General features: G+C 38.0%; 1 protein-coding gene and 1 pseudogene across 1 annotated transcript in view; one reads left to right on the top strand and one right to left on the bottom strand.

Moving 5' to 3' along the window:
* LOC112928503 (uncharacterized) overlaps positions 1 to 24347 on the bottom strand; it is a 59760-nt gene that overhangs the window by 25761 nt on the left and 9652 nt on the right. The window contains 4 exon segments of the mRNA XM_026010291.2: positions 13514 to 13522; positions 15051 to 16393; positions 23096 to 23188; positions 24103 to 24229. Of these exon segments, the coding sequence (XP_025866076.2) occupies positions 13514 to 13522; positions 15051 to 16393; positions 23096 to 23188; positions 24103 to 24229 (1572 nt within the window).
* Positions 6904 to 7455, top strand: LOC112928546 (large ribosomal subunit protein uL29 pseudogene; annotated as a pseudogene).

Genomic DNA, 24347 nt, shown 5'->3' with positions numbered 1-24347 from the left:
ATACTAGCCAATAGGACCCAACAGTACATTAAGAATATTATTCACCATGACCAAGTGGGATTTATCCCCAGGATGCAAGGCTAGTTCAACACTCATAAAGCAATCAATGTGATAGATCATATCAACAAAAGAAAAAAACAAGAACCATATGACCCTCTCAATAGATGCAGAGAAAGCATTTGACAAAATACAGCATCCATTCCTGATCAAAACTCTTCAGAGTGTAGGGATTGAGGGAACATTCCTCAGCATCTTAAAAGCCATCTACGAAAAGCCCACAGCAAATATCATTCTCAATGGGGAAGCACTGGGACCCTCTCCCCTAAGATCAGGAACATGACAGGGATGTCCACTCTCACCACTGCTATTCAACATAGTACTAGAAGTCCTAGCCTCAGCAATCAGGCAACAAAAAGAAATAAAAGGCATTCAAATTGGCAAAGAAGAAGTCAAACTCTCCCTCTATGCAGGCGATATAATACTGTACCTAGAAAACCCAAAAGACTCTACCCCAAGATTGCTAGAACTCATACAGCAATTCGGCAATGTGGCAGGATACAAAATCAATACCCAGAAATCAGTGGCATTTCTATACACTAACAATGAGACTGAAGAAAGAGAAATTAAGGAGTCAATCCCATTTACAATTGCACCCAAAAGCATAAGGAACCTAGGAATAAACCTAACCAAAGAGGTAAGGGATCTATACCCTAAAAACTACAGAACACTTCTGAAAGAAATTGAGGAAGACACAAAGATATGGAAAAAATTTCCATGCTCATGGATTGGAAGAATTAATATTGTGAAAATGTCAATGCTACCCAGGGAAATTTACACATTTAATGCAATCCCTATCAAAATACTATGGACTTCCTTCAGAGAGTTGGAACAAATCATCTTAAGATTTGTGTGGAAAAAAAAAAAAAAGATTTGTGTGGAATAAAAAAATAAAAAAATAAAAAGATTTGTGTGGAATCAGAAAAGACCCTGAATAGCCAGGGGAATATTAAAAAAGAAAACCAGAGCTGGGGGCATCACAATGCCAGATTTCAGGTTGTACTACAAAGCTGTGGTCATCAAGACAGTGTGGTACTGGCACAAAAACAGACACATAGATCAATGGAACAGAATAGAGAATCTAGAAATGGGCCCTCAACTCTGGTCAACTAATATTCAACAAAGCAGTAAAGACTATCCACTGGAAAAAGGACAGTCTCTTCAATAAATGGTGCTGGGAAAATTGGACAGCCACATGCAGAAGAATGAAACTAGACCATTCTCTTACACCATACACAAAGATAAACTCAAAATGGACGAAAGATCTAAATGTGAGACAAGAATCCATCAAAATCCTAGAGGAGAACACAGGCAACACCCTTTTTGAACTTGGCCACAGCAACTTCTTGCAAGATACATCCATGAAGGCAAGGGAAACAAAAGCAAAAATGAATTATTGGGACTTCATCAAGATAAAAAGCAAAAGAAACAGTCAACAAAACTAAAAGACAACCTACAGAATGGGAGAAGATATTTGCGAATGACATATCCGATAAAGGGCTAGTATCCAAGATCTATAAAGAACTTCTTAAACTCAATGCCAAAGAAACAAACAATCCAATCATGAAATGGGCAAAAGACATGAACAGAAATTTCACAGAGGAAGACATAGGCATGGCCAACAAGTACATGAGAAAATGCTCTGCATCACTTGCCATCAGGGAAATACAAATCAAAACCACAATGAGATACCACCTCACACCAGTGAGAATGGTGAAAATTAAGACAGGAAACAACAAATGTTGGAGAGGATGTGGAGAAAGGGGAACTGGTACAGCCACTCTGGAAAATTTTGTGGAGGTTCCTAAAGAGTTAAAAATAGAATTGCCCTACGACCCAGCAATTGCACTGCTGGGGATTTACCCCAAAGATAGAGATGCAGTGAAACGCCGGGACACCTGCACCACAATAGCAGCAATAACAGGAATGTCCACAATAGCCAAAATGTGGAGGGAGCCTCAGTGCCCATCGAAAGATGAATGGATAAAGAAGATGTGGTATATGTATACAATGGAATATTCCTCAGCCATTAGAACCGACAAATACCCACCATTTGCTTCAGTGTGGATGGGACTGGAGGGTATTATGCTGAATGAGATAAGTCAATCGGAGGAGGACAAACATTATATGGTCTCATTCATTTGGGGAATATAAAAAATAGTGAAAGGGAATAAAGCAGAAAGGAGAGAAAATGAGTGGTAAATATCAGAGAGGGAGACAGAACATGAGAGACACCTAACTCTGGGAAACGAACAAGGGGTAGTGGAAAGGGAGGTGGGCAGGGTTTGACTGGGTGACAGGCACTGAGAGGGGCACTTGATGGGTTGAGCACTGGGTGATATGCTATATGTTGGCAAATTGAACTCCAATAAAAAATAATTTAAAAAATAAAAATAAAAATAAATAAAATATTGCAAGCTTTCATCAAGGTTGCGATCTTCATACAAAAATCAGTGGCCTTCTTTTATACCAGTAATGATCAATTACATAATGTACAAAACATTTCCAATCACAAAGTCAACAAAATAATGTGCCTATGATTTGAAGTAGGCAAGGAAAATGTAAACTCTTTATCTAAAAGTGTAAATACTTAACAAAAACACAGAAGAATGCCTGCTTTTATTAAAGAGGTAAACTACTGGGCAGCTGAGGTGGCTCAGCGGTTTAGCGCCACCTTCAGCCCAGGGCCTGATCCTGGGGAATAGGGATTGAGTCCCACGTGGGGCTCTCTGCATGGAGCCTGCTTCTCCCTCTGCTTGTGTCTCTGCCTCTGTGTCTAAAAGATTTTAAAAAAATCTTTTTTTTAAAAAAAGAGGTAAACTACTTTTATTTTTTTTAAAGATTTTGTTTATTGATTCATGAGAGACACAGAGAGAGAGAGAGGCAGAGACACAGGCAGAGGGAGAAGCAGGCTCCCCACAAGGAGCCTGATGTGGGACTTGATCCCACATCTTGGGATCATGATTCCAGGGTCATGACCTGAGCCGAAGGCAGATGCCCAACCACTGAGCCACCCAGGTGTCCCAAGAGTTAAACTACTTTTAATGCATAAAAAACCTAATACTATAAAGATTTCAATTTTTATTTTCTCCTTTAAGTACTCTTGTCTGAATAGGATAAATAACAACACTTGCAGTTTAACAGATTTTCTTTGGTACATAGGAAAATACAAGTTTACCATAATTTTTTTCATTGTGATTCTGTATATTTTCTCAATATTTGCAAAAAGTTATTTATAAAAAGCACAGGGAAAAATGCTTAGAAAGGAAACAATAGAGGCACCCAAGTGGCTCAGTTAGTTAAGAATCTGCCTTCAGCTCAGGGCATGATCCCAGGGTCCTGGGATCGAGTCCCACATTGAGTTCCCTGCTTGGCGGAGAGTCTGCTTCTCCCTCTATCCCTCCCCCCTGTTCATGCACTCTCTCTCTCACACTCACTCTCTCTCAAATAAAATTAAACTAAAAAAAAAGAAAGATAACAGTACTAACATATTATTAAAGGACATTAAAGAAGTACCTGGGTGGCTCAGTTGGTTAGGTGTCTGTCCTCAGTTCAGGTCATGATCCTGGAATCGATCCCCATGGTGGGCTCCTTGCTCAGTGGGGAACCTGCTTCTCCCACTCCCTCGACCCTTCCCCCACCTCCCTGTCATGCTTCCTCTCTCAAATAAATAAATAAAATCTTTAAAAAAAATAAAGGACATTAAAACAGCAACAATAACAATAATTAGAATAGCATGATATTCTATGTCATTTTTCTGTCTCTGCACATACTATATCTACATATAGCACACATACTTATAAATATGTTTTATATATATATACATACATACATCTATATCTATCTATATCTATCTATCTATCTATCTATCTTTTTATTTATAAATAAAATAAAATATTTATTTATTTATTTTTTAGAAGCAGGCAACAGGAAACAATGATGTGGAAGAAATTATTCAATAATAATAGAGTGTAGTGATGCCTGGGTGGGTCAGTGGTTGAGCATCAGGGTATGATCCTGAGATCCGGGATAGAGTCCCACACTGGGCTCCTTGCAAGGCTCATGCTTCTGTCTCTGCCTCTCTCTCTCTCTGTCTCTCATGAATAAATAAATAAAATCTTTTTAAAAATAAATAATAGAGTGAAAAAAATTGAAAAGCTTTTGAGCCTCAGTTAATTACTCCCCTTGAGCAGCCTGGGTGGCTCAGTGTGATAGTGCCACCTTCAGCCCAGGGCATGATCCTGGGGACCTGAGATCGAATCCCACATCAGGCTCCCTGCATGGAACCTGCTTCTCCCTCTGCCTGTGTCTCTGCCTCTCTCTCTCTCTCTCTCTCTCTCTCATGAATAAATAAATAAATAAAATCTTTAAAAAAAAAAAAAAAGAAGTTGAAACTGATGATCGCCTTTGCACACAAAGGTGTGTGATGTGTATGGTGTAGTAAGCAGAGTTCCAAAATGGCCCCAGGACATTTGCCCTCTGGTTATTCCTGTGATTATCTGGATGATCTTCTCTGTTACCTATGGCTATGAAATAAAATGTCCCAAAACTTAATGGCTTCAAATAACAACAAATCAGTTTAGGTCAGAAATCTGTTTGCGGTTGGACTTGGGCCTCATATTCAGGATCTCTCAGACTGCAATCAAGGTGTCAGCTGAGGCCACAGTCATCTCAAAGCTCAAATGGGGAAGGATCTGCTTCAAGGCTCACTCCTCATTTGACAGAATTCAGTTTTCATAGCTATTGGAATGTCAGCCTTGGTTCCTCATTGGCTGTGGGTCTGAGATTATCCTTAGTTCACAGGTTGGCAGTTGACTTCCTCAGAGCAAGACAGCACAAAAAAAGTGTGTGAGCCAGACTGAAGTTAGAGACTTTTATAACCTAGTCTTAAAAGTGAAATCTCATCATTCTTTCCCTGTTCTATTCATTAGAAGCAAGCCACTAAATCTAACCCACACTAAAGAAAAGGAAGTTACAAAAAGGGATGAATATTGGAGGCAGTAATTCCTGGGAGCCATTTTAGAAGCATCCTACCATATCTTCTTACTTGCTACTCCATTTCCCATTTCTCCCCAGTTTTTTCATTCCTGAGCCAGAGAATACTATTATAGGTTAATCAGTCACAAACATGTCTCCTGAAACTTGTGTATCTTCTTCAGGTGCAAAATGAACACTGCTATAGGTTCTCACCTCTCAGAGTCCCCAGGAGAGACCCCTTTTTCCAACTGTAAGCAGGTTGCAATCATTTCCACACCCATTATGAAAACCTGAGATTTCACTACATACTTAAACTGAGGCCAACTTTTCCATGTGTAGTCAAATGAGATCATCCTTTCCTTACCATCAAATTGAAGATCTGACAAGAGAGTCAAATATCTCTCTGCAGAGACTTCATTTTTGTTCTGTCTCTGCTCCAGACCAAAGACTATGCATAGAACAGATGCTGATTTTTCTAGTACACAATAATTTAAGAAAACTGGGGCACATAGGAGGGATCTGGACCGCATCCCTCCAAAAATGGGAGGAACTGGAGCAGTTCTGGGATATAAAGAAGTTTCAGGGTAAAAAATTAAAATCTTCACATAACCAGAATTCAAAATTGAAAAACCAATTTGAGCCATAGGTTTAGAATTGTGAAAACCAGAGCGTGATTCTTGGAGTTTATTACTAGAGAAGCCTAGAATCCATGGAAGCCATATCTCTATGGGGGGAAAAAACAAGACCAGATTTGCATGGAGTTCATAAAATGTCAAGTTTTTTTTCCCCATTTTTGTCCCCAAACCAACCCCTCACCCTCATATATATACTGGGAAGTTTAGCAGGAATTTAGACACCTCTAAACTTCCTTCAAACCCCAGGATGTAAAACAGATGGACTGTAGCAGAGGTTCTACTGCACTAAAGCAAAAGTCAGCACTTTAACAGGATTTCCAGAAGTCTTACATTCTGGGATGCTGAGCTGCACTTGTGACTAGGCTGTTCAGATTTCCTTTTCTGGACCTTAGGAAGGGCCATATCATCCATATAGAAGCTCCTTCAAGGCTCTGAGAAACTGCCTGCTCTTCAGCATCTAAAGAGAGAAAACTGTGCAGACCATACCTGGCAGTGTCTAAACTACATGATACCCACATGCAGCCCTTCTCCTAGCCAAGATTACAACTCCCAGTGCTCTCAGGGCTCACCATTGTCATTTAGTATCCAGAGTATGAAATCATGGTCACTGTAACTAGACAAAATAAATACTTGTCCTTTTTCCCCCCTCTTTTTGCTGGTCAAAGCCCTAATCCATCATATCTTGCAATGAGATTAAGAACCATTGTGGGGCACCTGGATGGCTCAGTTGGTAGATCTGTGATCTCCAGGTCTGAGATCAAGCCATAGAGATTACTTTAAAAAAAAAAAGAAGAAGGAAGAAAGAAGAAAGAAGAAAGAAGAAAGAAAGAAAGAAAGAAAGAAAGAAAGAAAGAAGAAAGAAGAAAGAAAGAAAGAAAGAAAGAAAGAAAGAAAGAAAGAAAGAAAGAAAGAAAGAAAGAAAGAAGGAAGGAAGGAAGGAAGGAAGGAAGGAAGGAAGGAAGGAAGGAAGGAAGAGGGGCACCTAGGTGGGTCAGTGGTTAAGGTCTGCCTTTGGCACAGGTCATAATCCCGGGGTCCTGGGATCAAGTCCCACATCAGGCTCCCCACAGGGAGCCTGCTTCTCCCTCTATGTCTCTGCCTCTCTATGTGTCTCTCATGAATGAATAAATTCTTAAAAAAAAAAAAAACATTGAATAGCAGACATTGCTGAAGGACCAGGTGCCCATGACACATTCACATTAGGTTACACTTAAAGGAGACATTAAGAGGCTATTATCAAACTGTCTCATTCTTCTTCTCCTTGATTATTTAAAGTGAGGTGTAATACACATACCAAAAAGAGCATAAAGAGCCTTGGCCTCTTTCCCTCAGCAGCAGCAGCAGCAGCAGATCGTGCAGACATGGCCAAGATTAAGAACTTCTTTAAAACCTTTAAGGAGGAGGTGCTTAAACAGCTGGAAGACCTAAAGGTGGGAGCTGTCCCAGCTGTGAGGCAGCAAAGTGACAGGTGACAAGGTTTCCAAGCTCTGCAAGATCTGAGTTGTATCCATATCCATCCCCTGTGCTCTCACAGTTATCAATCAGACTCACATAGAAAACTTCAGGAAATTCTACAAGGGTAAGAAGGGTAAGAAGTATAAGCTCCTGCATCTGCAGCTCAAGAAGACACATGCCATGTGCCAAATGACCATCAGGAGAACCTGAAGACCAAGAAGCAGCAGCTGTACCAGCTGCGGGAGTACAAGGTCAAGGCCTGAGCAATGGCATCAATAAGATTTTATTTTATTTTAAATTTTTATTTATTTATGATAGTCACAGAGAGAGAGAGAGAGAGAGAGGCAGAGACACAGGCAGAGGGAGAAGCAGGCTCCATGCACCGGGAGCCTGACGTGGGATTCGATCCGGGGTCTCCAGGATCGCGCCCTGGGCCAAAGGCAGGCGCCAAACCGCTGCGCCACCCAGGGATCCCCAATGGCATCAATAAAACACAAACAAAACAGTACATAAAGTACACTGATGTATACAGCTTATTTTTTACCTATATGTGCACCACAGTGACTGCCACCCAGATTGAAATGTAGAATATTTCTGTCACTCAAAGTTCAGTCAGGCCTTCCCAGTCTATACCCCCTAGGTGACCAATAATTCTGACTTCTATCATGACCAATTAGTTTTACTTACTTGAACTTCACATAAATGGAATCCTATAGTATATACTCTTTTGTGACTGATTTATTTCACTCAATATAATACCTTCAAAAAAAAAAACAAAAAAAAAACAAAAAAAAATTGAACACCAATAAAAATTAATTAAAAAAAAAAAGATTCACCTATGTTGTTATATACACCAGTACTTTCTTCTTTCATATTGTTAGGTAGTCACTTTCTGATGCACCTTCTATTGATAGGGCATTTTTGTTGGGACCACTTTTAGGTTAATATAAACAAAGCTTCTATTAATATCCTTGCCCATATCATTTGTAGACAAATATGTTCATTTCTCTTGGATGTATATTTAGAAGTGGAATTGAGGGTCATAGTACATTATAACCTTCTCTTACATTTGTAGAAAAAATAAAAATACTTTTAAAAGAATTAGTGTGTTTATACTGAATGGCTTTTAAAAATTTCTTCCTGACCCAGGTACATAGCTGAACAAATCCATGTTTTCTATGTAAAACATGGATTCTATGTACTTTACTCTTTTCCAAGATACCCAGTAACTTAAATACTATGATGAAAAATTAATGATAAATACTATGATATAAAATCAATGCTTGAATACTATGATGTAAAGCTACTTGATAAGGGAATAAGAAAGGAAAGAATATAAGGCTAAGCACACACACATTCATAACAATACAAGGAATATGTGAGACAATTAACACTGCTCATTTCTGTAACTGGTTACATGATTATGGTTCTATACATAGAAGAGTGACATAAACTTTCCTTCCTCAAGGGTCTGGGTCATTCATAGTCCTGAATGGAACAGGTCATTGTTAGTCACTGACCTTGATCACAGCGCCATGGTAATATTAACAGATGCCCTAAGAGATCTTCTATATTCCAGACATACTCTTCCTCACCTCCATTGTGGAGGAGTAGTCCAATTTCTCGTCAGTAGTCAGGATTAATGGCCCCAGCCAACACTGGAACTCTCTTCTTTGCCTGTGGATTCAGAGGTATGAGGAAGCCAAAGTGGCTGGGTGGCAGTCTTAACTTGCAGTTCCTGGAACTATTGTGCCTCTTGATGGAAGCACCTCTCATTCTGGAACTAAGACCTCTAGGCCAGCAGGGCGCTAAGGCCTGGGAACAGAAAGCAAAAATTTTGCTAGTGGGTCACTAGTGGGTAAGAGTGAGTGGTACTATTCCCATCTCCACCTATAAAGGAAAACCTACAGTTTTCCCCTACTGCGTGTTTCTTCTCTTTTTATTTCCTTTACTACTCATACAAAATACTTACTTCTGACACTTCAGATCACCAAATGTGTGGGCCATTTCCCCAAGTAATTTTCCAAGCACCAGCTGAATGGAGAATTCAACTCAATTCTAACATTATCTGCATGGATATAGTGTCAGATACCACAGGCTAGGGACACCTGCCTAGGTGGTGTCCTAGATGGCTCAGTGGTTTGGCGCCTGCCTTCAGCCTGGGGCATGATCCATGAGTCCCCAGGATCAAGTCCCACATTGGGGTCCCTGCCTGGAGCCTGCTTATCCTTCTGCTTATATCTCTGTCTCTCTCTGTCTCTCTCATGAATAAATAAATAAAATCTTAAAAATATATATACCACAGGCTAAAGCTTCAGTCCCACAATAGTGGTCCTCCCCCTTCAGATGCCAATTGCAAGTAGTAGGTGTCCAAATTACCCACAACTTCTGACTTGGATACAAATTGAAGGTTCCTATAACCCTCTGCTCAGTTTCAATTATTTTGCTAGAGCAGCACACAGAAATCAGGGGAACACATATACCAGTTTATTAAAGGATATGATAAAGGATAGAGGTAACAGCCAGAGGAAGAGATACATAGGGTAAAGTCTTGGAGTACCCTGAGCACAAGAATTTCTGTCCCTGTGGAGTTGTGGTGCAATCACACTTTTGGTAGGGGTATGTTTGCAACCTAGGAGTCTTCTGACCCCTATAGATTGGAGATTTTTATGGAGGAGACTTCATCATTTAGGTACAGTGGGTCATTAGCCCCACTTCCAGCCCTCTCTGCTTCCCAAGAGAAGGGAAAGAGACAGGGCTGAAAATTCCAAACTTCTAATCATGGCTTGGTCTTTTCAGGGACCAGTCCTCATCTGGAAGCCATCCAGTAGCTCACCCAGAGTTGCCTCTGGGTGATAGGGAATCACAAAGTTTTCAAGAGCCCTGTGTCTGCAACCAGGTCAAAGACCAAATATTGGAACAAGAGATGCTCCTAACGCTATTACTTAGGAAATTACAATAGTTTTAGAAGCTCTGTGCCATTGGATGCCTGGGTGGCTAAGTCGGTTAAGTGTCTGCCTTTGGCTCAGGTCATGATCTGATTCCATCAGGCTTGATCCCAGCAGGGAGCCTCCTTCTCCCTCTTCCTCTGCCTACCCCTCCCCCTGCTAGTGCTGTCAAATAAATAAGATTTAAAAAAAAAAAAAAAAAAGGAGAAAAAGCTCTGTGCCAGGAACCAGGGGCAAAAGCCAATATATGTATTTTCTATTATCTCACACAACTCCTTGACCTCCATGTCCATGAATCCTGGATATTGGAGAAACAACCATTTATCAGATGCTGATTCAGAGGAGATACAGACTTATGGAGCCAGCACGGTTTTGACACCCCGCTGGTGCTATAACTGAATCTTCAAAGTGTTGTTCCATCCTTCTATCAAGCCAACTGCTTCAGTATTATGGGAAACATATGACTGGTGAATTTGTTCAGCATGGACCCACTGCTGCACTTATTTTGCTGTAAAGTGAGTTCCCTGATCAGAAGTAATGCTGTGAGGAATACCATGAATAAGGCATTCTGTGAATCCATGGATAGTTTTATCAGAAGCTTTGCATGTAGGGAAAGTAAATCCACATCCAGAATAAGTTTCTATTCTAGTAAGGTCAAAATGCTGCCCCTTCCATGATGGTCCTATGTAATCAACCTGCTTCCAGGGAGCTGAACACTCCAGGGGATGGTGCTATACTGGGGGGCTCAGTGTTTGTCTCTGTTGTTGGCATATGAAACACTAAGCAATGGCCATAGCTGCGTGAGCCTTGGTGAGTGGAAGTCCATAATGCTGATCACATGCATAATCTCCAACCCCGCCACAATGACTACTTTGTTCAAGAGCCCATTGGACAATGACAGGGAGGCTGGGGGGAAAAGCTGTTAGGCACAGAAGAGGCCATCCCATCTACTTAATTATTACAATCCTCCTTTGTTGAAGTCACTCATTCATATGCAACACAGGTATCTTCAATTTTTCTGCCCTGATTCAGACAAGTCTATCCATTTATCTCTTCCCAGATTTCATTGCCCAAATTTCCAATCATGTTTCTTCCACTGTATTTGTCTGTATAAGTTAGAGAACTCAAGTAGTTCTTCTGGACTGTAGCACCCCTCCTCATGGGTCACACTTCACACGCACTTGGAGGAGCCTGCTGGGACTTGAGTCTAGTCATAGGCCTGCCAATAAAAGGGGGTGAATTGTGGGGATTTCCAAGAAGTAGCATTGCCTAGCATGGCCACTAACTCAAGGGAAGTCATTACACTTTCTTTAGGCAATGCGCAATTAATTCTATCAGATGGAAATATAAAGGCTGATGCCACTGTTGATTGGGAAGCCACTGCCACTAGGGGTGGAAAGGCCACTTCTGCTGATGAGGATGCTTCTACAGGCAAGGAAGACTCAGAATTTAGGAGCTCCAGGTCTTAGCTACACCAGAGCCTTCCACTTGTCCCCATGCCATCTTATAGCATCCCATTCTTTCCCAATCGATGCCCTCGCTTTAATAGCATTTAACACCATTTAACTATTCAGCTAAGAATTTTCCATATGTTTCAAAAATTCCATTGTTCAGTTATTTCTCTATTTCTCTCTTCTTGCATTTTACTGTAATCAGCCAGGAGGAGCCAAGCCACACCTCCAATTTCATTACTCATAAGTTCTACTTCCCACAAAACACTAGATGGAATACAATTTTGCCAAGTTCTCACTTTCTAAAAACAACTGCCTTTCCTCCAGTTTCCAATAACGTGTGCTTCACTTCCATCCAAAATCTCACCAGTACTTACTGCCTTTACCATCCGTATTTCTACCAACATTCTGTCGATAATGTATTCTCTAAAGATTGAAGTTTTGTTTTCAGCTCTTTTCTGAGCATCACCAGAATCACCATTAATGTCCCCATTTTTTGAATGCCTCTAAAAACTCTTATAGCTCTTACCTATTCTTCAATTAGCACCTACTTCCGGTACCAATTTCTGTCTTGCTCATTTTGAGCTGCTATAATGCAGTACAATAGACTGGGTGGTTTATAAACGCATTTCTTACAATCTTTGAGGCTGAAGTCTAACATCAGTGGGCCAGCATGGTCAGTTTTTGGTGAGAACCATCTCCCGGAATAAAGACTGCCACTTTCTTGTATCCTCACTTGGCAGAAAAGTTTGAGAGAGTTCTCTGGGATCCCTTTTATAAGGTGACTAATCTCAATCAGGAGGGGTCCATCATCAACACTTAATAACCTCCAAAAGGTTCCACTTCCTGTCAACACATTGAGGGTTAGGACGTCAACACATGAATTTTAACAGACTCATTCAGTCCATTTCAAGGCTCCAATGGTTTCACTGGAAATTCTACCAGATGTTTAAATAATAATTACCGATTCTACACTACCTCTTCCAAATATTGAGAAGAGGCAATCCTTCGAAACCCATTTTATGAGGCCACCATCACCATGTTAGCAAAATGAAGCAAAGACAGTAGAATAAAAGAAAACTACAGGCCAGTATTCCTCATGAACATAGATTGGAAAAATCCTTTAAAAAAATCCTCAACAAAATATTAGCACACCATAGCAATCACAGCAAATCCAGCAATAGGTACTACATACAAAGTACGCTCTACAAACAAATGAGAGTTTATTCCAGTGATGTAAGCCTTGATCAATATTTGGAAATTCATGACGATAAGCATTTCTTTTTTCAGAAAAAAGAAAAATCATATTTTACTTATTGTATCAATTGGTGCATATTTCAAGTAGACTCTCAAGGAAATATAGAGGGTTCCATGGCAGTGTTTCCAGATAGCAAAAGGTTTTTCAAAGTTATAATTGAGCCTGAGAGGGAAAAAAAAAAAAATCAAATATATGGTGCTGTCCTGAAAATGTAGCCTCAGAATAATGATGAATCTAACTTACCCTTTCTGTGAAACAGCAGGACATCTAAGAATTTCAAAGTCACTTTTCCATAGCAGCCTCATGGGAAGCCCAATACAGAGAATAGCCTGTTGATCTTTCGCCTGAACCCTAATAAAATTCACTGAAAAGTTTTTAAGACAACTGTACAGCTTGGAGCATTGAAAGCTTGAAATTAATGGGAAAGAAACAGTATGAAGTGAAAGGGCCTTGGGATCCCAAAACATGTACAGGCTAAAAACAGTCTGAGAAAACTACTCAGCGCAGGCTACCTTTCATGAAGGGGGCAGGGTGGCAGGGAGCATGACTCAGGGTAGAACCAAGACCTCAGTATGCAAACATGCTACTTTAGAGCAGAAAGACACTTAAATTGGCTTCTGTATTATGTAATAATGCAACTCACTGAATATTATAGAAGAGAAATGCTGTGAGAAACAATATATTACATTGTTTTTAAAAAACTAAATCTTCAAAACTTCATGTGTATTTTACTTTGCCACCCTTTTAATTCAAACTAACCTCGAACTAACAAGTGTTCAATTTTGAGCACTCAATATATTGCTGGCAACTATCTTATTAGACAATGATGGTCTACTCCATTAATTTCTACATTTGGTTGTAGTAATTACTTTTAAAACTCATTCTTTAACATATGAAGTACTGTGGGATAGGCATGATAACAGAGGCAGCAAGCGGGGATATAGATAAAAGTCAAACACTCGATTTTTATTTCCCAAATATGGTAGAGCATATTTGTTATCCCAGTGTGCAGAGCCTTGACAACATCCACAAATTTTGATATGTAATCATTTTAAAAAGTCATTTACTTCAAAGGTTATAATTCCATAGCTAATTTTATCTTTAAAATAATATGGAAAAACTAAAATACATAAAAGTAGAGAAAATAACAAAAACAAAATAAACAAAAACCATGTACCCAACACTCATCTTACTATCACTTTGACAAACAAGTTATCCATCCTTACTTTTCTTTTGTATGAGCATTTTTAAAAAGTTCCAGACATCATATCATCTTGTGTATAAACTTAACCTCTAACATTTTTACATAACCACAATGCTATTATCACACCTAACAAAAAACATAATTTTTAATATGATCTAATACCATCAATATTCCCATTTCCCCAATTGTCATAAAAATGTCCTTTTTTACGTTTGTTCAGCTTGTGATCTAATGCATTGCATTTGATTGGTCTACATTTCTCCAGACTCTTAGTATCTCAGAGTTCCACCACCCTTTTTTCAATGCCCTTTTATTGTTTGAGAAGCCAGGTCATTCCTCTTGTATAATTACCCACATTTTAGATTACTTTAATTGCTTCTTCATGTGTCATGTTCTTCTGTTTCCCGAATTTTCTTTAGAGTGGGAGTTAGATCTTGATCCTGAGATTCAGGTTCAATATTTTTTGGCAAGATGCATATGTCTTATTGTAACTTATTATGGTGGCACAAAGTGTTTTATCCTTTCTTTAATGAGATTAAAATCAATCAGTGGGCACCTACTGATCTTAACCTCTACTGAGAATTGTGCCTAGATCCATTATTTCATTATGGGCTGCAAAACCCTGTAATAAAAAACTTCAGCTCATCAACTTCTAGTTGCCCTAAAATACAGTTCAAGAAGAAATGGAGGCTAAATGACTTTTCAATTATCAATTTTTGAAATGAGGCAGTGCCCTCGCAACCTCCACAGGTATATTATACAGATGGGAAGAATAGAATTGATAAAATAGATAAGATCAAAAGCTCTTCTATGTTCACTCCTTTAAGAGTTTCTTTCTGGAACAAATTTCCTTAAGTTTAACATGGTTTTTAATGCTGAGTAAAGGTCTCTATAAATTCATGAAATTAATATATCCTTTCCTTCAAATAAGATCTCTTATTTGGCTTAGTTTTAAGCATGAAACAAAAGGGATTCCTTTATTTAAAAACTTCCCCTAGAATTTATTTTCTAATGCCCTTTAACACAAAATTCCAAGTGGAAGGCTTTCCATAATTATTTAGTTACATTATGAATTCGCTGATGGTACGTAAGATGGGAATGTTGTCTAAATGCCTTTTTACATTCCTTACATTTGTATGGCTTTTCACCAGAATGAATCCTCTGATGTTGAATAAGTGATGAATGAAGTCTAAAGGCTTTTCCACATTCCTTACAGTCATAGGGTTTCTCACCAGTATGAATACTCTGATGCTGAGTAAGTTGTGACAGCAGTCTAAAAGTCTTCTCACATTCCTTACATTTATAAGGTTTCTCACCAAAATGAATACTCTGATGTTGAGTAAGTTGTGAGAACAGTCTAAAGGTCTTCCCACATTCCTTACAATCATAGGGTTTCTCTCCAATATGAATACCCTGATGTGAAATAAGTTCTGAGTAACGACGAAAGAACTTCTGACATTCCTTACATTCATAAGGTTTCTCACCAGTGTGAATTCTTTGATGAAGAGTCAGGTGATAGCCACGACTAAAGGTCTTCCCACATTCTTTACAATCATAGGGTTTCTCACCAGTATGAATTCTCTGATGGAGAGTGAGCTGTTGCCGCACTCTGAAGGCCTTTCCACATTCCTTACATTCATAGGGCTTTTCACCAGTATGAAGCTTGTGATGTACTCTAAGGCCTGTACTACACAAGAAAGCCTGCCCACAGTCCTTACATTCATAGCACTTCTCAGCAATATTAAGTCTCTGATGTCGTGTAAGGTGTGCATACTGTCTAAAGGTCTTCCCACATTCTTTACATTCATAGGGTTTCTCACCAGTATGAATCCTTTGATGGAGATTAAGTTGTCCTCGTACTCTGAAGGCCTTCCCACATTCCTTACATTCATAGGGCTTCTCACCAATATGCGTTCTCTGATGTACTCGAAGATCTGCACCACATGTAAAGATCTTTCCACACTTTTTACATTCAAGGAGTTTGTCAGAAGTATGAATTCTCTGATGTCGACTAAGGTGGGCACACTGTCTAAAGGCTTTTCCACATTCTTTGCATTCATAGGGTTTTTCACCAGTGTGGATCCTCTGATGGAAAGTAAGTTGTTGGCGTACTCTAAAGGCCTTCCCACAGTCCCCACATTCATAGGGTTTCTCTCTATTATGAATTCTCTGATACAGAGTAAGAGATGGGAGTTTTCTGTAAGTAGGCAGTTTTTTCACTTGCCTGAAATAGCCCTCTTGAGGACCTTCTTGTCCCTCAAACTTCTTATACTTATAATCTTTTCTGATAAAGGAGTCTTCAAGGCCACAACTTCTAATTCTTCCCATGATCTCCCATGGAGATAAATTCATTTCATAAAGATCCTTTTCTTGAAATAACATTTTAGTGTCGTATCTGGACTCTAAATCTGAAAGAAAACAAGATAAATACATGCTATTTCTTATTCTTGAAAAAGTTAACAAGCAAAAGCTTTATAATAGAAAAAAAAAACAATAGAAAATAAAGCTCAGTTGAAGTAAATGAGTTAAAAATCTGTAAAGTAATCATGTATTTGGAGGCAGATCAAAGTTTGAGAATTTTTACTTAGATTTTTTAAGGATTACTCCTTTTAATTAGAATAATGTACAAACACCTTACCATGAATAAAATGACCTTTGTTTACCATATTATCTCAAGTCATTGTCTCCTTTGTTCCCTATATTCCTACCCATTTGTCTCCTTTCAGTTCCTTGAATATGTCATCATTTCTCCACTTCTTTGACCTTTTAACTGGCTATTAAATCTCCTAGAACAGCCAACTTGCAATCTCTACATAGTTGGGTTCCTTTCATATTTTAGGTGCCATGTTAAAAATCAGACCCATGCTGACTTCACCTAATTTACATCCTTTACTTCCTAGCCCAGTAATTTGTTCCTTGTTTCTTAACGCTTTCAATTTTGTTGTTACATACATATTAATACATTTTACCATTTAAAAAATTCTATTTTCTTACCTCAAACCTTTCCAAGGGCAGAAACAACCTTTCATTTATCACTGAGTAACAAACCCATAACATACAGTAATTACTAATTATTAAATTCTCAAAATTAGCTAACAGTTATTGCATATGTTCTTTTGCCACTAATCTTATACCTTATTACACTGATTATGTATTTTTTATCATTTCCTATAGAGATGGGAAACAAAAACACCTCTAAGCTATCTCAGTCAAATATATAAGTGAAAAATGGTGATTTCTTTACATCTGATCATCTTTCCCATTGTCTACTGTCACTTAGATATCTCCACTACAGTTCATTTTTCACTTTGCATAGTCATGAGTAAACTCTCCCTGTTTTCACAAGGTAATGAGAGGTTCTACATATTATCTCTATTTCAGTTTATATAGCTATACCCATCTACATTACAAAGACTCAACCTGTTTTGTTCCTTCATACTCTCTCCTATATTCTCCCTGAAGTCCTCAAAGCGAATGCCATTTAGGTTCTACCTAGAGAGTATTTTAGTGATTTTTCAGGCATAAGAACGAGTTTATGCCATAGTAACAAGCTAATAAAAATCTGAGCAAAGAAATGTATATTTTCTCAAAAATTTTGCAATAAGACTTCACTACTTCTCAAAAATAAAATGCTAATTTAAGAGGCTATAATATAGGAACATCATTTTGAATATGTTCAAACTGGAAAGAATACAAATGTTCATCTGAATTGCTATGAAAATTAAAACATATTGGCATGATATAATACTGTATAGCAATGACAATGAATAATATACAAGTACATGCAACAGCACAGATCAATCTCATAAACATAATGGTGAGTAAACAAAGGCAAACATAAATGAAGATATACTGTGTGGTTCCATTTTTATAAAGTTCAAAAAAAAGTAAATGTAGAGTTGTTAAGTCAGGATAGTGGTTAATTTTGGTAGGGAGGAAAGACTAGAAAGATTTAGGAGGGAGCTTCTAATAATCTAGCAAACCTCTATTTCTGTGCTAGTCAGATGGATGTGATTATTTTGTGAAAATTCAGTAAGCTGTTTACTTATGGCTTCAGGTTTTTTGGTATATATTTATGTTCCAATAAATTTGTTTAGAAAAGGACATACTAGAGTATCTGAGTGGTTCAGTTAGTTAAGCATTCAACTCTTGATTTCAGCTTAGGTCATAAGCTCAGGGTCATGAGATTGAGCCCTGCATTGGGCTCTGCATTGAACACGGAGCTTGCTTAAGATTCTCTCTCTCCAGGACACATGGGTGGCTCAGTGGTTGAGTGTCTGCCTTTGGCTCAGGGCATGATCCCAGATCCTGGGATCAAGTTCCACATTGGGGTCCTACAGGGAGCCTGCTTCTCCCTCTGCCTATGTCTCTGCCTCTCTCTGTGTGTCTCTTATGAATAAATAAATTAAATCCTTAAAAAAAAAAAAAAGGGATTCTCTCTCTCCCTCTGGACCTCCCCACCATACTCACAGGCATTTGCTCTCTCTCTAAAAACAATTTTTTAATTTTATAAAAAGTATATACTAAAAACATTAAAAAATATGAGCAGAGAGATGAATATTATAGAAAATGTCACTATGAAATCTGTGTGTCTTCCTTTCTCCTTCTCCCATTATTTCCCTCCTTCCTCCCACTTTCTCTTTCTCTTTTTTCCTCCTCTTCCCATTTCTCTCTGTCTCCACTTCCCTACCCAAGAAAGCAATAAAAAACTGGCAACTTTGTAAGGACCTTTAGGAAAAAAGTCAATTTAAGGTTTAAGATAAATAATATAGAAATGATATATCAAATGACCTATAATTAGCTAAATTATAATGGTAGTAAATAAGTAGGCAGCTATAAAGGTATGACAAAGGTTATAGAAGATGGTAATTTCAAAGGATTTACTTGTAAACTAAAAAGTCATTTAAAAAAACATAAAAAGGAAAGTCATAGTCAAAATAAAAATAAGGTTGAAACACTTATAAGAAAAATAAGAAAGTGTTGATAGCATAAACACTCATACAAATTATCACCAGTAATAAAGGTGATGAGCAGACAATGCAAAAAATTCAAAAATACAAAAAATTAAGATAAAACGTCCATATTCATACACACACACACACACACACACACACAAACACACATCCCACAAAGTAGAACAAGTTATAAAACTCATCCTATAGAGCACCTGTTTGGTTCAGTTCATGGAACATGTGACTCTTAACCTCAGGGTTGTAAGTTTGAGCCCCACATTGGGTATAGAGATTACTTAAAAATAAAATCTTTAAAAAATAAAAAAACTCATCCTATAAAACTTAAAGGTTTTCATTAAAAAACAAAGCATTCCTCGGGCAGCCCCGGTGGCGCAGCGGTTTAGCGCCGCCTGCAGCCCAGGGCGTGATCCTGGAGACCCGGGATCGGGTTCCACTCGGGCTCTCTGCATGGGGCCTGCTTCTCCCTCTGCCTGTGTCTCTGCCTCTCTTTCTCTCCCTGAATCTCTATGAATAAATAAATAAAATCTTTAAAAAAAAACAAACAAAAACAAAGCATTCCTAATGTGGATATAATGGACCTGCAACTGTCATAATGCCCCATCCCTTAAAAGATATGCCAGGTTAAGACCTTGGCATGTTGACGGGGCACCTGGGTGGCTCAGTCAGTTAAGCATCTGCCTTTGGCTCAGAACATGACCTCAGGTTCCTGAGATCAAGTCCCACATCAGGGCCACCTGCTCTGTGGGGAAACTGCTTCTCCCTCTCCCTCTGCCTCTCTCCCCTGCTTGCGCTCTCTTTCTCATTCCCTCTTTCAAATAATCAAATAAAATCTTAAAAAACAAAACAAAACAAAAACAAAAAAACTTTGGCATGTTGAACATTCTCACTTAGGAGACTACAGCATGAACCCTGAGCTGTAATCTTATGCTTTCTGTAAACAAAGCATCAGCCATATTTGTTCCCAAACTTGTTTATGCCAGTTTTTATCCCTGCAAGCAACTAAGACAATCATTTCTATAAAAACAAAGTTGAATACTTTAGGTTCCTGCTCTACTTTAAACAAACTGAAACTAGAAATAACAGGCTTCGCATTATTTGTGTGATCTAATCAAGAAACAATCAGCTAGGGATCCCTGGGTTGCTCAGCAGTTTAGCGCCTGCCTTTGGCTCAGGGCACGATCCTGGAGACCTAGGATCGAATCCCACGTCGGGCTCCCGGTGCATGGAGCCTGCTTCTCCCTCTGCCTATGTCTCTGCCTCTCTCTCTCTCTCTGTGTGACTATCATAAATAAATTTAAAAAAAAAAAACATTAAAAAAAAAAAAGAAAGAAACAATCAGCTAGTCCTATAATGAAACAAAAGGCTGAACTAAATATCAAAAGATTAGCCTATAGTAAAAAATGTTAATGTCACAACTTTTAAAATATTTATAAAATATTTAACCATTTAAAATTAATAAACCAAATACTGGTTTGTATTCTACTGAATCAAGAACTTTAGTAAACAATGCTAATGTGAAAGCAAAATATTAGACCAATATAAAAGGAGAAACATTATTTCCATTTGCAGAGTATCAGCTTTAATTAAAGACAATGAGGAACATATTACCTGGTCATAAAATTGATTTGTTTCCTAAGGCAAGATGTCTTTAACCACCTTTTTTCTTTTGTTGATACAAGATGATATGGGATAGATTTATAACAGAGGCAGTTTTAATCACATTAACACCAGAGTTAATGTAGTAAGAAATCTGTAAATATTAAAACCCTATGACCACAGAGTTGTACTCCTGAGAATCAATACAGATCAAATACTGAATAATCCATGTTCCAGGAAAACACTAAATAATCCTCACATTCTGCTCATAATCTTACTGTTTATTTCAACAAGAAATCAGAAGCAATTAAAAGAAATATATGTATTCTCCCCTTCACAGTATTCAACCAACCTGTGTCCATATCCTTGTCATATGCATGGGTTTTCTCCATAAATTGGCTCCTACTCCTTCCCATCTACTGAAGGCCATTCCTTACAAAATTATCCTATATCACTACACCATCAATTTTCCTCTCTTTGAAATCATCCTCTTCAACATATAAATATGTTCTAATAGATCACATCTTAAAAGACATTTCCTGTATCTCATGTGTCTGATTTTATGACAGAATTCCTCCAAAGACTTGGATATACTTATTTTCATCACCCTCTCACCTCTCATTTTCTTTTGATCTCTCAATAACTTTAAAATAAAACTTTACTACAGAGTATCTCTAAAATACACAAAATTAGATAATGAATATCCATGCATCTATGACCCAGCTTCAACAATCACCAACTTGTGCCCAATCAAGACCTATGTACAACCCAATTTACTCTTCTCACATTATTTAAAGCAAATCCCATATACTAATTTTTTTTACTTACAGGATTTATCATATCATTATCCAAACTTAAAAAAAAAAAGTACAGTAATTCTCTAAGATTATCAAAAATCAGTGTTCACATTTCACATTTATGTCTCAAATGTAAGATTTTAAATAATTTAAAAATAGCAAATTCATCCCCAAAAAAGTACATAGAGTACAACTGGTTGATAGGTATTTTACAAGTCTTTTAATTTCTAGGTTTTCCTGCTTTCTTTAGATTTCCCTTGTAAGTTATTTGTTGAAGAAACTGTTTTTTGACCCTATAGCATTGCCCATTTCTTAATTTTGCTAATTCCCAAGGTGCAGTAGAACATGTTCCTCTATCTTCTTCTCATAAATTGTAGTTGGCTTTAGAAACCTCATCAGTCTTTGGACCAATTTTATTCAGAGTCACTTCATAGGTGATACTGTATCCTCTCATTAGAAGAATGATGTCTGATTGTTTCTATTTCTGTGATGTTATCAGTACTGTTGTTTAATGCCCCAGATCCAATTGTTCATTATGGGTTCCAAAATGATAATATTCTAATTCTGTCATCTTTCATTTACTCGCTGAATACTTTTATTAAGAAAACCTCTAGGGGCATGTGGGTGGTTCAGTCGGTTGAGTGTCTGCCTCTGGCTCAGGTCATGGTCCCAGGGTCCTGGGATGGAGCCCCCGCATCAGGCTTCCTACCCAGCAGGAAGCCTGCTTTTCCCTCTCCTCCCTGCTTGTGCTATCTTGGTCACTATCTATGTCTCTCATATAAATAAAATCTTTAACCAAAACAAAACAAAACAAACAAAAAAAAGAAAACCATCCCTCTAATATTGGTACAGTTCTTTTTTAAAAAAGGAGAATACTTCTCCTTTATATTTCCCAAATAACTTAAATCCCTAGTAGTTTCCAATGGTGAACAGTTTGCTATTAGTATCACTAAGAATTTATGGAATTAAGCATATTTTATGTTATAATGTGTGTGTGCAGTTATGTGTATAGATATTCAAATGGTTCCATCTTTGACCAGATGAAACCTCTTACCACTGGTTCCTCTTCTCTGACCACCCTGTCTAAAGTTACCCCATTCATCCATCATAATTCTCCATATTAAAAAAATAATAATAATAATAAATCTCCATATTTTTAAAAAAATTTTATTTATTTATGAGAGACACAGAGACACAGGCAGAGGGAGAAGCGGGCTCTATGCAGGGAGCCCAACATGGGACTCGATCCCAGGTCTCCAGGATCACACCCCGGGCTGAAGGTGGCGCTAAACCGCTGAGCCACCTGGGCTGCCCTAACCCTCCATATTTTACTCTATTTACATTTCTTCGGAAGTTAATCACTTCATGGTATTTGGTAATCCATTTGTTTGTGTATTGTATGACTTCTCTACTACAATGTAAACTTCATGAGAAGAGAGCAATGAAGAAATATATATACTGAACATGAACCAGAAATGAATTAGATCCAATACAAGTAAAATAGCTGTCATTATGGAAGAAAGTTTTCCTCCACTGAAATGACAGGGAAATTTGAGAGTTAAGAAACAAGTGGTAAGTGGAAGTACAGATAAAATTTCTTTGCTGGCTCCTGCTGAGATCTATGTTTTCTTCCCAGGTTTCAGGTCTTCTCTTCATTAGCAACATCTATGGGGTGTGTTTCCTTCCCAACCAGCAGGCTGTGCCATGCCATAACCACATATCTGCCTAATTGGCACTTACTCACCTAGGCTCCTTCTTCTCTCATCCCTCACAACCATCCAGGGTTCTTTCCCTTGCTCTAGTAGGGTAATCACATCTGGCTTAGAAATGGAGCATCCTGCTTGAAAAAACATAATGGTACATAATAAAGAAAGAATGAGCTTGATCGAGCCTGCAGAACAAAGAAAAGTAACAGGACTGAAAAGCATTCATATTAATGTTACTTCACAATCACAAGGCATAACAAGAACGGAAAAGTAGGAACATTATCTTATTGTAATTTAAACTCATACAGAGTCTGTCTCTTGGGAGGAAGTAATGAATTTTAGGGTTTTTTTTTGAGTAAGTAATGATTTGAGAACACTGGTTTCAAATCCCACCTCTGCCACCTGGGTCTCTATGGCCTTAGTTTTCTCAGTTGTGAAAAGGAGGTATTATGTCTGCCCACTGAACTGTTGTGAGATTTGATTTAATAAATGTAAAGTGCTTGAATGAGTGCTTAGTACATAGTAAACTCTATACTTATTAGGTACTTTTATTAAGTATTTTTGCTATTTTGCTAAAAGGAAAATAATTAAAAGGTAGTATGTCTACTGTGGTAAATTGAATGTGTCCACCTGATTTTTAACAAACTGTTGATTCAACTCAGCTACATATACATTGTATAAGCTTTTTAAATAGATACATGGGGGGAGGCGGACACCTCTAGTCTTCCTACTCACATTGCAGGTTTGAATTAACAGATAATAGACCATCTCTAGCAATAAGAAACTAGATTTCTTTGACAATGGTTTTGCTGTGAGTGTCTGAGGATTTATATCCAGCTGTCATTAAAGGGGAGCAATTATATAAAAGGCACAGAAAGACATAAGGTCACTGGATTATGGGAGAAGTTAAAGGTGCTATTTAACTGCTTAATAAGTCAAGGTGCCTACTCTCAACTACAACGCAGATATTCAGCTAGTTTCTAGAAAGACAGTAGTGAAATTCAGTCCTGTGAATTTCCAAATTATATGACACAGATAAGCTTACCCACAGACACCAAGTTGCTATAGTTCTCTAATATCACATCTCTGTACAAATTCCTCTGATATGAGTTCAGACATTCCCATTCTTCTTGAGAAAAGTCTACAGCCACATCTCTGAACATCACCAAATGCTGAAATGACAAACCCATGTATTATTTCTAAAATTATTTATTTCTCTAAAGGGCCAATATTTAAGCTTTGCATGCCACATACGGTCTGTTTCATATCCTTCCCCTTTCCCTTCTTTTT

Source organism: Vulpes vulpes, chromosome 1, assembly GCF_048418805.1.
Source record: "Vulpes vulpes isolate BD-2025 chromosome 1, VulVul3, whole genome shotgun sequence".
Lineage (NCBI taxonomy): Eukaryota > Metazoa > Chordata > Mammalia > Carnivora > Canidae > Vulpes > Vulpes vulpes.
This window is presented reverse-complemented; position numbering and strand designations above follow the sequence as displayed.